The 15,409-nt window shown below is 31.7% G+C and overlaps 1 protein-coding gene across 2 annotated transcripts; it reads right to left on the bottom strand.

The window, feature by feature from the left end:
• Positions 1-547: 547 nt before the first annotated feature.
• On the bottom strand, positions 548-14,562 carry LOC132738925 (PR domain zinc finger protein 14-like). 2 transcript variants are annotated; one of them, XM_060726544.1, is made up of 10 exons: positions 14,336-14,562; positions 10,682-10,977; positions 5,295-5,471; positions 4,654-4,814; positions 4,164-4,280; positions 3,635-3,785; positions 2,943-3,072; positions 2,107-2,233; positions 1,571-1,681; positions 548-1,143 (listed from the first exon to the last, which is right to left on the bottom strand). In XM_060726544.1, exons 1-10 carry the CDS (start codon positions 14,398-14,400, stop codon positions 982-984), a joined length of 1,497 nt encoding a protein of 498 aa, XP_060582527.1. In that variant the 5' UTR covers positions 14,401-14,562; the 3' UTR covers positions 548-981. The 2 variants fall into 2 exon arrangements, with proteins under 2 accessions (XP_060582527.1, XP_060582528.1); XM_060726545.1 differs by having other exon boundaries at positions 4,164-4,271; positions 14,336-14,561.
• Between the last annotated feature and the right edge of the window lie 847 nt (positions 14,563-15,409).

Below are 15,409 nucleotides of genomic sequence, written 5' to 3'. Positions count from 1 at the left end.
TAACGCACACTTCTTTAGAAAAAGTGTGCTTTATTTCAAATAAAGCACAGTCATGTAAGTACACTTGGTTCACGAATAACCTTGACTGTAGACAAAAACACGAGAGGCCCGAACACGAGGAAAATTAAAAATTTTGTCTTTTAATAAATTTCATAAATATTCCATCTGTATATTTTAGATTCGATATAATATACCGATAGATCTAATGAAAATATTAATCATTTCATATTTCATAGTGAATGGCTCGCATATAATTATCATATTTTTTCTGCTTCAGCAGTCAATTTTAGGATAAATCATTTAGATTTTCAAATAGGATTAAAAATCTGTTCTGAATCCGTTTTAAAATTGCAGTAACTGGACATGAATTTGTATCAGATGGCTCTTCTTGTTAATTTGATTTTATTTGGACACATGCTTTCCCTTCTAGAGCGTAAACTGTGCGCTGGGTATATAGATTTTAATTATGGTAAACATGCGAAACAAAAATCATTCAAAAGTAAAATTTTATTTTGAATAAAACAACATACATAAAACCATCACTTAACAATAAATAGAACAAACGGATATGTTTAAAAAAACAGTTACATGAGCTAATTTCTACCAGATAAAATTAGAAACATTCTACCAGATTAAAACAACATTAACGAACCTCGATATAAGGTTCTCTATTCTATTTTCATTCTGGCAGTCAATGTGCTGGTTTAAATTGCATTTTATGCAGTAAGACCTATAGATGCATAAGCCACTTGTAACCTCGACCCCATTGATAACTTTCCGCAGTCCGCACTTTCTCTATAGTTTTGGCCGTCTCCCTCCCAGGAAAAAAGTGGCGAGGAAAAGGCGGAAATTTTACTGATTAATCTCAGATGGCATTCTTAACATTATTATATAATTCTTCTTGGGGTTGGCAGTCCTACAAATGACAGGTGCACTTTTCATTATGAATCAAACAATATTTCAACTATTTTCTTTTCATGATCACTTCTGAATATGAATTGTCATGTGGAACTTCAATTCAAAAGGTTGAGAAAAGGATTTTCCGCAGACTGAGCATGCGCAAAGCCTTTCACGTGCATGCGTTCTTCTCACGTGACTATCGTGCGCAGCGTGGGATGCAAATGCTTTTCCACAGTGCTTGCACTGAAAATAGAAGTAAAATTTTCAGACATGTATAATACTCTACTGTAAACATACTTTTGAGGATTTAACACAGAATAAAGCATTGCAACAAAAATGAATATATTTTGCCTTAAAATAAAGGTAAATAAATCTTAGTGGAGCATTTCATTAAATTTGAATTATGTCCCTTTTTGCTTATCTTTATTCGTTTTTATCGATTGCTGCTTAAGGGGCTTAAAAGGAATAACAGTTTTCATTTAATGAGATATTCTTTGTTCTTAAAGTCGACGCTTCTTTACTGATCTCAAAGTTTCACCCAATTAAGAGCTATGACACTTCATTTTAAAGCGATGATAAACACATCGATCCCATAGCAAAATGCAATCGCCAGTTACATCAGTATTATCATACTGAATCTTTTGACTATTATAACATCATCAATTTTTACCTTAAAGGGTTTTTCTCCAGAATGTTGCCTTATATGAGTCCGTAGAATACTTGAGGCAGTGAATGCTTTATTGCAGTAAACACATTTGTACGGTCGCTCTCCACTATGTACCTGAAACAAATTCAAACATGCATGTTGATTATGCTTTCTAACATATGATATTCGGCATTGTACCAAAATAATTATTGCACTCTATATTTAATTGCTTAAGCCATCGGAAAAATCAATCGGAATCCTTCTATGATTATTCATAACCATGTTCCGGAGTTTGACGGAAAGGACCGAAATGTTGCGACTGCGGAAAAGTTTGTAACACTCTGAAAACATTCAAATTTTCTTAAAACTTTTATGGTATGCTTTGTTATATTAACATGATAAATGTTAAACTGGCGGAAAATGCCGAGTCCTAGTACACTTGTATATTCCATTTACATATCTAATATTTATGTACTTTTTTTATTCATCCTTCGTATATGTCATTGAAACTTCTTTAATATATATAGCATTACTGTTGTGTAAAAGTTAGAATAACTTACTCTCATATGTTTGTTAAGACTTGATGACTGACTGAAACTTTTGTTACAGACGACACATTTATGAGGTCTGTGTTTCTCATGCACGTGCAGAATATGTATCCGGAGTCTGTCACGTTTCTCAAACGACCTGTAACAATGATTAAAGGAACGCTGTACTTAAATAACTTTTCAGTTCCCTAAATATATACAAATTCATGTGATGTATATGGATTTTATGGATTTTATTTCCGGAGAAGCTGTAAGGAGACAGCAGACACGTTAAGACGAAAGAATACGTCGGGAAAAATTTAAAACCGTAAGATTACAGTAAATGTTGCAAGAATTTTTTTATAAGTATTTTATTTTTAGATTGTTTTCCTTTACAGCAAGCTGATACAAATGGACTTGTGGTAAATGAAAATAAAAGTAATATTGGAAATCATTCTCCGAGATCAGAAGTCGTTTCTTGTACTTATAAAAAACAACAAACAAAAAAAACAATAAAAAACACAAAAAAAAAACAACTTCACAACTTAATTGGGGCGTCTTTGACCGAGTGGTTAAGGACGTTGACTTTCAAACCACTTGCCCCTCACCGCTATGTGTTTGAATCCCGACAGGGACTTTGGATTCTTTCATGCGAGGAAGCTATCCAGCTAGCTTACGGAACGTCGATGGTTCTACTAAGGTTCGTGTCTGAAATAATGCACGAAAGGGCACCTGAGGTTTTACTTCACCAGTAAATCTGGAACGGCGCATTATGACCTATGCTGTGCCGGTGTGACGTAAAACTCGATCAATCATAACTTAATTTAAAATATTGAATAATTTGCAGTTAAACTAGTATTAAAATATACCTTGTACATAAATGACAGGGGTACTTCCGGTCACCTTGATCCACACATCTGGTATATTTCAAATGTTTGTCCCTATAGTACTTGTATGCAAATACCTTACCACACCGCTCACACTGGTATCCTTCTGACGCTGAAATATAAAATACAGTTTATGTGAAATAATTACCATACACACTTTGCGCATGTGCAAAATATTACTTCCGTTGAAACGAATATTTCTAAATGTAAAACATCAGAAATAAGATATCATTTTAAATATATAAATTGTATTAGAGATTTCCGGTTTTTAGCTTGAAATATAATATGCAATTCCATATGAAATACATGTAAATACGTAGTAAATTAAAAAAAGGTTGCAGGCTAAATATTAGCAATGAAATTATAAATCTAACACTGCTAGGAAAAAACAACATAATAGATATCCATAGAAAACAGGGATAATTATACATTGCAACAACTATAAACAGTGATGTACGCAGTGTTAATGTCAACGGTAAAAGAACAAATAAGTATTTGATACGTTAAAAATGATTGCAAAAGGCGAACAAATCAAACATTTCTTTTAAATGATATACAGTAAGGACTAATTAACTGGACATAAATATAAAAACATGTATATTAGTGTATCATAGTAAAATTTGCAATGAATAATTGTTTTGCTACATTATAGTGCCACTATTTATTTGACTTACAATCCGCCTCCTCTTGCGCCTCGGAACTGTTTGTTTCCTTGAGGGATACAGGAACGCCCATAAACTGTAAATAGCTGTCCCCATACCATACCAATAGCTCGGTTTCCTTCGATATATCTTTACACACCTCATAATATACATCCCCCTCAACCTATAACAATAGAAGCTAGTTTAAATAATTGTTTAGAAGCTACCTCGGTTTACTCGAACTATCGATATCTCGAACTAGTTTACACGGGTCCATCGAGTAAGAGCGAACAAAGTTCGACTTAAGTGAAAATGGTTGATAAATATCATCAACCATTTGTTGATTTGCTTACAAGTAAATTAGGAGAAAAATGAACATCTTGTAAATATGTTCTCTTCTTTTGTAATATTCATAGCAACTTTGATTATTATAACGTTCTGATGGTCGATTTTTCAAATTACGCTAAAAAAGGAAATATAAAAAAATAACATCCGGCCAATAGGTCGACGAAAGCATCATAAAATGACTAAAATATTGTTGATACAAAATAATTAAGACAACCTGTAGAGCAATGAGGTTCTGTTCTTGCGCATATCTGGCACAGTTGACAAATGCCATCCAGTTCCCAGCATTCCGTCTACCGTCAACAAAATGACTCAACTTCCCGTCCTGAAAAATCTGTAGAGGGTGTCAACTAGTCAAACAATACTGCCAGAAACTTAAAACAAAATCATAGTTGGTAACCCAAAGTTTTCTTAATAAATTCACTAATACATATTTCTTACATTTGATGAAATATTTAGCCATCGTGTATTGATGTTTAACCGCGTGTGAAATGCAGTAATTCAAGAATAAAAAGAAATCAAAGTGAGAAAAGAAAAACAATGTCGACGAAATATTCCAACGTTGTCAATATGTTCGTTAAGTTGTGATTTCAGAATACTAACCATCGCAACTTCTCGGACATTTCCATCAAACTTTGGATAAGCATGGTTATGAAAAATGGTCGAGTTGTTCCAAATATAATACCATGGCAACCAAGTAAACTTACCTCCCACATGAGAGAGTTATCATCATTTGCCTTAATCTCACTAGTGTTGATGACGCGGCCTTTAAAAGGTCCGAACTTTGTACCTTTTGTAAGTACTGGCTTATTACAGAATACCCCATAGTGAACCGAGCCCGCCACCAACGTCTTCCTGATTACCAAGCCTGATAATGAAACAGTTTTGATGTAACAAACATTTCTTCTATATAAATTACAATTTTGCTTGTAGAGACCCGATTATTGCATGTACAGGAGCCAGATGTGGTGCATGCCTTGGTGTTCGTCTTACATGATTGAACTAATATTCAAACCTGAGAAGACGGATAACTTTCCTAACTAATGAAAATAAAACATTGCTTCAGTTGCTTGCGTTATATGATTTTAAGATAAACTTTTTTGACAGCCATCTTATAATCCTAAGTATTTCGAATAATTAATGCCTTGAAATCCCCGAAAATTGAAAATTAGATGCTATGTTTGACAGTTTCAAGATCAAAATAGGAAAACCCCTAATGTTCATATTAAGTAGGAAAGTGTGTAATAAAATTCAAATTTAGGTATCTTTTTTACAGAAAATACTCAGATTTTTCTAAAAACAATTTTCGTTGCCACGTACATCCCGATAAAATAAGTAGAATTCTTACCTTCTGGAAGGTCAAGGCCATCGATATCGACTGTTCGGGTGTCCTTTGTTGCAGTCAAATGTCCGTCTGTATGTGTGCTTAACAACATATCTGACCTAGAGACCGATATTCCTTGGTGTGCCGGTGGTGGGGTCGGGCTTTTCACTTCTGATTTTGTTGACAAGATTCTGTCAATACCTGAAATGACGTTATTTTTATGAATATATTCACTATCTATGTATTTCTATTAATTTCTTGCTAATATAATATATAATACATTATTCAACAAATTCTCAAATGTATATTGTTTCATCGCCTCCCGTTCTATCGTTGTTTTGCAATGATAATGAAAAAGACAAATTCCCAGACATTTTCGGTGTGTATCGAACTCGTAACTCCAATTCCATCTGAGTTTACGCCACAAAAACCAAATCAGTTCTATATTCGTCAGTCTTAAACCACACACTTGTATTGTTTAAAATGTGAATTTCTTTAAATCTAGCCCGAATATGATTTTTATGGTTTCTATAATTAGTATAGGGGTTGAAATTTACGAAAATAGAATTGATCTAGTTTTAAAGGCGTAACGGTTTGTATTGGGTTTCAAGTTCGATTTACACCCGATGAGTCTGTTGGTATTAGCAAAGAAGTTGTTCATTGTAAGCATATGTTTAAAATAATTATCTTTATGGTGTGTAATTGAATAGCAATTCAGAATTCAAATAATCATCTACTAGTATTTTATTTTTGATGTATTTCGGACAATTTATTTCCGAAGTTTCTGTTGTACCGGGTACAAATAGAAGACAACAATACTCCGCTTTGATCGGAGACGCTGACAAGCTCATAAGAGTTCATGTAATTCCCTACTCACTACAAGGTTAATGATGAGACAGAATTGACTCCTTTTTAAGTTTCAATATTTTGATGTTTTTGATGGCATTATTGGTCGAATCATATTGTGACAATACTATAACAATTATCTGGAGATATCTGGTACCAGACAATTCAAGTTGAGTATCTGTTTAACTACAAGCGCGTGTTTCCAATCATAATTCACTGCAAGGTCAAAAGGGGATATTTTCAAATTTTTTTTGCGGTGAGCGCTTGATTTTAATATTGAGTTGAATGTGAGTTTAGGGTCACGCGTTTGTCAGGTTTTATAAAACACTTCTGTTTGTATTATTTTTTTAAAGGAACCAATCAGTGTATGTCATGGCCTTATCTGCTCAAGACCAACTAAATGTCATCACTCTACATCTGCAAGTTCTTTAATTACTCTCAATAGTTTCTATGGTAATCAAATAAAACACGAGTTTAATACCGCGTGCGTAACACATGGCTTAAATAAGAGCTTCATTAACTGGTGAAAATCGCGCAAGTTCTTAAATCAACATTTACCATTGATTACTCGAGGCTTTAATTGACGTATTAACAACACTTGATAATCGTTCAAGTCCTAAAATGACTACACTTTATCGCGATTTTCTATTTGTCTAGCGACAAATAAGATTTTGTTACCCGCTACGGGTACTATTCAGATGACCTAATCATGTTAGCATTCGATTCAAGTGATATTGTCAAATAATGAAATAAAACTTGATGGCGAAATCCAATCTAGATACTCTCTAAACGGGAGGCGGAAAAATCAGTAATCAAATTCGTTTGTGCGCAGGCGTTAACCTTCGATCTCCGAACAGCCAATTAAACGTGAGAGATTAACGCGATGTGAGCTAAGTTTGTTAAGGAGGTGAGACAAGAACACTTTCTGTTGACCAGCAGTTACTTTGAGGACAATAATTATTGACTGTCTTAAATATCTTGTGAATTGATAAAAAGACAGGTCGCTCAACATATCGTACCTAATACGTAAAAAATTTTCTCTTTTAAATCCAAATTACACCACGCTCAGACATATTTTTTTTGCGTGAAAGAATAAGGACCGGGTTAAAAAGAACGTATACTTTTCTTTTACGCCTGACATACAGAGTTATGCTAGTGTAGCATATAGTTAATGAACATAAATTGATATAACTTGGTAAAAAGAAATAAAAGTAGAACAAAAATGAATGTTCAATGGCAATTCATTCAAACTATCAATTGCTAAATACACAAATACTGCAGAAGCAGTAGTATATTGGTAAATACTTTGTCGAAAAAAATGCAAGTTCTGTTGTTGTTTTTTTGTTTGTTTTTTTATTATTAGTTTTTTTGTTGTTGTTTTTTTTGCGGGTTAGAATTTCTTGTGGTCGTGGAAAAATGTTATATTCTACCCTGTAACAAAATAACCGAATAAATCAAATAAGTCAATAGAATAAAAGTAAATCATTCTCAAAATCTTGTATGTTTTTCCCCAAAAATGATTCACGTAGATGTAGCTATTTTTCCAACAAACTAGCCAATGCGCAGAAGGGAACATATACACGTCATACGGCGTTTGTAAGCCTGTAAAATCGTGAACAAGTTTGGTTATAAGAGGTCATGATCTTTATTAAGTGCCCATTCAATTTCAGGAGTAAATTGATTTAGTTTTCAACAATATTTTTCACAATGTTAGAAGAAAGTTAAGCCTGTTTTCTTTACATTAATTTTCTTCTTCAAATTGTTAGTGTTACTATTACATTTCACCGTGAAATCTTGTAGTAACTTATTTTATTAAAGGTTCGATTGAAATAAATATCTGGAATTTCTCCTTAATCCGATGCTAATCCGAAATTAGTGCTTTATCACCGAAATGTAAGTCTTACAACTTTGTGTTTCTTACAGAATTTCACCGGTCAAAGGATTATTAAAAGAAATTAATGAACAGCTAGCGTCAATATTTTGTCGGCAGATAAAGTATGAAAAATCAACATTGAAATGAATAAGGATCATATATTTCGGGTCTAATACCCTTCGAATTGTATACAGATATATGTAAATCAACAAGTTTTATTAGATTTTAGCGAATAATAGGTTCTTAAATAAACATTTAACAAAAGGTGGCGTACGGTAAGGAACGTAATCCGGAAAAAATCCGAACCCCCTTGGTCCGTAGAAAATAAATTATAGAGCCGTTAAATAAACATGCTTCTAGCACGAGGCGGCGTACTTTTATCTTTAGAATTTTAGATATATCCAGCGAAAATGAAACATTTATAGAAAAGATAAGATCCTGTACAATGCTTTAACTTTAAGTCTTACAGCACGCTTCAGACATTCGAAATGTATATATTTGACGACATTTTTTCCCGATCGCTATCATAGTTAAAGAATGTACATCATTTCTAAACGTATCAAAATATTTGTCTAAAATTTACAAATGCTCAATTAGAAACAAGTACTCTCTTTATAATTGAACTATTTTTATAACCAATTGAAATACATATGTTGATCATAGTTGGAAACAATTAAAAAGCCAGTGTTGAGAAAGTCTCCAATAATCTTTAATTGACTATGAATTAAAGAAAAAGAAAAATACCGACCAATCTGTGATACATAAAGCTATGATCATACATTCTTAGATCATACATATATATAAAGATTATTTTTCAGTGAGCTGGCTTGCCTCGGAAATCGTTAATAATAAGAGACTAAAAATAAACAATAAAAACAAGAACGACACCCGTCTCTCTCGCCAAAGTGAATACAAACTAAGAAAACTACATATTCATCGGTCACATATAAAAAAACATTTTTATACATTTGCCAATCAGGAGTCAAACTTACAAATTTCGAAGACCAAACTATTTTATTCTTTTTAATTGGTATTTTATGATTTCTAGTTCTGACAGAATAACTGTCCCAGGTTAAGTACATTTACTTTTAACCGTTTTGTAAATTATTTTAAGCAACACTTCGTGGCTTACGGCACAGGTGGGTTCATTTTCACTGTAAGACCAATTAGCCTACTAAATTTCCAGGGTTCCTAATTTGAGACCACCATTATATACCCCTACAGCATAATCATCGTTTGTTTTGTAATTCATAGTTACTTTTCACTGCGCCTTTTTATTGTCTCAGTCACGTGGAAGCGGTCACAATTAGTAAATACACGTTTGTCTATAATTGTAAATCAAATAGAGTAATTTAGAAAAGCTTTTACCTTTTATTTAATCTGCCCATCGCAAACTTTGTCACTATCAGTACTTAGATCACGTTAATTGTGCCAATGTTTAATTTACTTTTTTTTCGATCTTTGGAAAATGAAGAAGTGTTGAGCGGATATAACATAAAGTATAAACGTGAAATATTACGCCTAATGGCCTCAGAGCAAATAGTCTACGAACATACAAAAAAATCTTTTCCAAACACTTTGGGCGATATACTAAAGAGATAGAGAGCTTCAGTGTTTGTTGATGCAAATATAAAACTTCTATTTTTGATAATTTTCTCATTTAGATATAAGGGTCATATTTCGCCCCACAAGACGTTGGCTCTTACACAAGAAGAAAACAGATTTTTGTATGTTTACATAGGTGGTATAATATCATTTTAAGTGTAGTTTAACACGACTTAACGCTAGCTGTATGGTTGCAAGGGTACGATGCCTGTATAAACACTTAAAGTATAATACAAATCTTTGGTCTATGCTAACAGATGTCTGTCAACGCAGTTTGACAACAAGAAAAAAATGTATAGATTGTCATACTGGCTATTTCAATGTACATAGAAATTGTTCAATAAAGTGCGGCATTTTTAATAAACACTAAATTTTGTTCAACTTCTTCCGCTGTCCAGAATATCTGAATGACTGGCGATTTTAACGGAAATATTCCGAACATCATAAACCAATCTAAATACATTTACACTAGTATCACATAAGTCATGTCTGTTATTATAGACGATAATAAGTGATCTCTAAATACTAAACAAAATTGCCGTCCAAATGTCCAAAAATCACCATCAGCGACATAACCCTCTTTTTTGTAAATCTCCTTTGACAGCATGGTGTAACATAAAATTATGGTTTATGAAATTATACATGTTTAATTAATACTTTTTTATCAACAGAAAATTGCATAGCAATTATAAATATACTTGTATACTTAAAAGTGTGATGATCTCCAATGGGCGCATTTTTGATAAGTATTTCAATTGATGAAAACAATCGCAATATCTTTTGATTTTTTTTAATGAAAAATATCTGGAAAAGACTTCTTAAGGGGTTAAGTATGTTCGAAAAATAATATAGTGTTTACTACAATTTATCATATGGTATAAATTTATATATCATATCGGATCATGTAGCTAACACCTAAACCATCCATATATCATTCTTTCGCAGTCTGTTTTCTTGTATTATACTAAATACTATGAACGTAATTATTTATGGTATTATAGACATTCCATCAAAGACCAATTGTCTTTAAATGGATAAATTTTGTTGTTAATTTTGTGACTTAATGCATTGTTTTCATTACACATACCATAGCTCAAGTCTCCAGACCGCAATCCGGACAAAGCATGACGGCTTTTATCGTCTTCCTTGTTCTTTGTGTAGCCATAGAGAACCATGTCAACTTCCTTCTGACTGAAGTTCAATGTCGGGAAACTGAGTCCTAGCGGCGGGTAAAATCTAGGTGTCAGTAAGCCGGGGCTCATCGGTGATGGACATATCGACTGCGCATGTGAAGACGGAACCGGAAGTAGATTTTGGTATTGTTGAAATGGGAAGCCAAAGGGTAAAACTTGTTGTGGGAGACGATAATCTTCAAATGAAAACCTGAAAATGAATGTAATATTCAGAGTTGAATTTGTACTTGTACCTATAAGCATATACAAGAATGAGTTTCTAAAGAAAGCATTCATTTTCTAAGTGACTCACGAATGCTAAGATATTTTTTACTGAATGTAACATAAACCTTTATTGAAGCCCATGTGAAAACGCAAATGGACTTAAATCCTTAAACTTATTTTTAATTTAAAAACATTTGTAAAATATATTCATTATTTTCGTGACATTATTAATCAACAAAACAAAAAAAACCACGACAGTTTACCTTTATATCTTATTAAATAGTCTCATATATGTACACAATCCCTTTCAAAACATAAATACAAACATATAATAAAATTATATATTGCATTGACATTTTTTTTATAAAAATCATGAGAAACTTTCACATATATGCATGGTTGGAGATTTACACAAATGGGATAAAACCGTAAAAATACACATTTATATTGTATAATATTCATTATAAAGAAGCATTCCTCCAAACACATGCTAATGTTCATAAAAAAATTGAAAATATATTTAAATAAAGTGAAGAAAGCAAAGACAGAAAAATCAACTTCAACGAATTACCAGAAGATAGATCATATAGACATACAGATATACGAAAGTTAGCAACACTGGTAGAATTATGTGATACAACCGCCAAATCAATGGCATAGATATATATACATACAATATATATATATATATATATATATATATATACAATATATTTTTTCACTAATATGAATGAAATAATTTTTTTAACATAAAATGATAACTAGCCATTCTTTGATCTTTCTAATAATTTGTCAAATTTCTTCTTTATTTCTGAAAATACCTCATGTCATTTTGCCTATGCCTTAGGAATGAAAAAACTTTTTTTCCTATTGTCGGATTTTCTAATTTCCATATACATGTATACATATGTTGAAAATATTTAAGTGTATAAAGCTCTATCTAATATATTTTTATATAGTATTTTTTATAAAATACAAACAGTAACATTACGTTGTTTAAATAATACTATGGTCGATTTTCGAAAAAGTTGTAACACAAATGTACATTGTACATCGACAAAATAAGATATTCTGGAACAAAATACTATGCTGCCATTTTAATTATAAGTAGCGTTTTAACCGTTTAGCAATGATTTCCAGCGTGCGCCATTCGCTCGTTAGGACTATACAAACATATTTCTTTCAAAAAGATATTTTTGAATAATTTCTTTTTCAAAATTCAACCAAAAATTTATTAAACTTCCGTTAGCAGATATATAGCTTTATACACTTTAAAATAATAGATATATTTTTTTGAATGCTCGGGCAAATGAAAAGAAAAAATGTAAATTGACTGAAAAGTTTAAATCATTAATCAAAAAAAGAATGAAACTTTATACACTTATGAATGTCTTGAAATAATTATATTGTAGAAAAAATAATAAAATGATAAAAGATAAGCTTTTTTTATTTTCTCCAAGAATGAAGAGATGCTTGTAATATAAATAACAAATACATTAAAATATTATCCAACTGAATAAGAAAAAAAAAACAACAAAAACAAAACCACGCACATACAACATTTTAAGTATATACATGTACTGTATATACGAGTAGATGTATATCAAAACTATACATGTTTAACAATTTACAATCAATTATGTTGCGATCATATTTTGTATAAGAATAAACTTCATAATTATCATCGAACATTAATATTAATCTAAATTCCATTGCGAAAAAATCTGACTGTAAGACAAGAACTTGGACTTTTAATTATCGGTTAGTTTTCTGGTGGTAAGAGATTCTATCCATGCGACTTGTACAGACCAAATCCATGCTCTCTGATCCTGGTCTGCACTGTGCATTATGAAAAATTTTGAGGTCCCACCTGAGTAACCCCGTTTATTTTCCTCTTTGTACCTTACATCTTCAATATGCAATGTATATATTACATAATAATTGTAATAATAATTGTAAATATATGTTTTAAAATTTTCCCTTTTAAATAAATAATGGTTGCGTCCATAATGAAAGATGGATAAGTCAATTTAAGATATTTATGTGTGGCATGGGTTAATAGTTAGTACCGGTATATATTTTTTTTTTCTGGCGAGACGTTGGTCATTCTGTTTTCTTACATTTAGATGTTTATTTTTCTAACTACATTTAACCTTTGCCATGAAGCATTAAAAGTACTAGTAACAGAGACATAGATAACATCTATGTCTTTGTAGTTCAGATACTATTTTCAAACTCTCTATTACTTGATAATAAAATATTTTAATGTTCATGTAATATATGTGTTACCAAATAAGTGCTTGTTTTTCTCAGTATAAATATTTTCAACTCCGAAGTCATGGATAAAAGTAAAACCGGTTACTTTTAAAACTTTTAAAAGTAGTGTATTTTTGTAATTTTTTTTTCAAAATAAAATGGTTATATTTGCAATAAAATTAGTAAATGTTACTAAATTTGAAGACATAATATATTTTCTTTGAAATAAATATTGTATTGAAGTTTTGAATATTTGAATAGCTAAGATTTTAGGAAGAGAAAAAAAACAAAGGAATCATTAGAATTTGAATATTTTAAATTTTAAATCTTAAGTCTTTTATCAAAAACTTTGTAACATAATTATATTGTTTAAATATCTAAAACACACTTAACTTCCTAACTTATTAAAATGTCAGTATGACAACATTATGATCATATTACAAACATACAATTATTTAATTGAAAAGTTTTTTTTTCGCGAATCTTAGTCTTCAGTGTTGTTAACAAGAAAATCAATCATAAATTATTGTTACTGTGGTAGAAAAGAAAATCAAAATGCATATTTCTAATATATTATCATGTTGGTATAATTAACCTTGCCACGCTAAAGAACTTAAAATTTTCAATGAATCTGCTCAAAATCATTTGTCGTCATTTTTAGTGATAGTTTCGAAATATATTTAGTGGCTAGTAATCTAATGATTCGCTATCCGCATGGGTTCAAACCCCGTCAGTGGCAAGTCGTTGTTTCCTTGAGCAAGAAACTTTTCAGTCATTGCTCAGTACTGGTTGTTCAAGGAACGGATTCGAAAGTGTGTCTATAAGCTTAGAGCTTCATATACAATCGAACTAAAATGTATTCTGTATAAACCAAATTAATTCTAACAGGATAGCGTAGCGAACAGTGTGGACCACTGTTCCGATGTGCATGTTGATCTTGGTCTGCACTGGTTGCATGGGTAGATCTTTCTGTTGCCGCCAGCAGGCTATTGTTAACCAAGTATCCCGAAGACTACGTTTATAAAATGTACTACAATTTAATAAACTTACAAAAAGAAATAAATACGTCTATAAAATGAATTACTTACCCTTGTATGCCATTTAGTGGTGCCCTAAACCGCTCCTGGAACAGCTGAAGAAAATTTGCTTGCATTTTAACTGTTCACGACGGAAAATGTTGATGTTCACACCTTATGATTAGAGCTGTTTTAATAATTGACGATTCAAAATATTACTTTATTTTGTCTGATAAGCATTTAATCCATTTTTAAGTGTAATCATTGACTTATTAGTCTTATTCTTTCTTTCTTTATTTCTTTACTTATTTATTTCTCTATTTTTTGTAACAAAACTTTGTATCTTTAATATTTCGAGTTATTTGACAGGGAATTTGAAGATGATGGGGTTTTTATTGCCGAAAATCTTTGCTATTTGATAGTGATAATTGATTGGCAAACGTTAAACAACTATTTGTACAATAGGAACTTAATATTTGCCTTTCATTCGCTATATTTTCAATATAATTTCGTTTGCGCAGGCGCATCTGGAGGTGAATTAGGAAAAGAAATAGCCTCAGGGGGAGAGAGAGAGAGAGAGAGAGAGAAGAGAGAGAGAGTAGAGAGATTGAGGAAAAAAAACTTTTTTCAAACAACAAAAAACCCAACCCCCCCGAAAAATATTAAAAACAATTTTTTTGTTTGTTCCTCCCCCCCAGGCGGCTGAATAAAAAAACCAAAAAAAAAAAAAAACCCCTTTGTTCAATAACAAAAAGGACCCCACCCCCAAAACCCACCCCACAACATATATATATATATCGCCCCGAAAAACTAAAAAAACCTTCCCCCCCCCCTATTTTTTGAGGCAAGGGATAGAAAAAACAAAAAAGCGGGAAGCGGGGAAAAAAATAAGAAAAAAAACTTTTTAACACAACACACACCCCCAAAAACAAAAAAAAAAAAAAAACAACCAAAACACCCCAAAACACACCAAAAATAAAAAAACAATGGAAAAATATTAACATAAAAACTTGGGAGAGAGAAAAAGAAGGGCGGGGGGGGGAATTTCTTATTTTATGATATAAACAATAAACTTCTTCCAACTGGGGGCAGTCTTTTAAACCCCCATTTTTCCAACGGGGGGACTTTAAGCATCATAACGACTTG

This window comes from Ruditapes philippinarum, unplaced genomic scaffold, assembly GCF_026571515.1.
Source record: "Ruditapes philippinarum isolate M1 unplaced genomic scaffold, ASM2657151v2 ctg3002_1_1_1_1, whole genome shotgun sequence".
Taxonomy (NCBI): Eukaryota; Metazoa; Mollusca; class Bivalvia; order Venerida; family Veneridae; genus Ruditapes; species Ruditapes philippinarum.
Note: the sequence above shows the minus strand (reverse complement) of the source record. Positions and strands in the feature narration are given on the sequence as shown.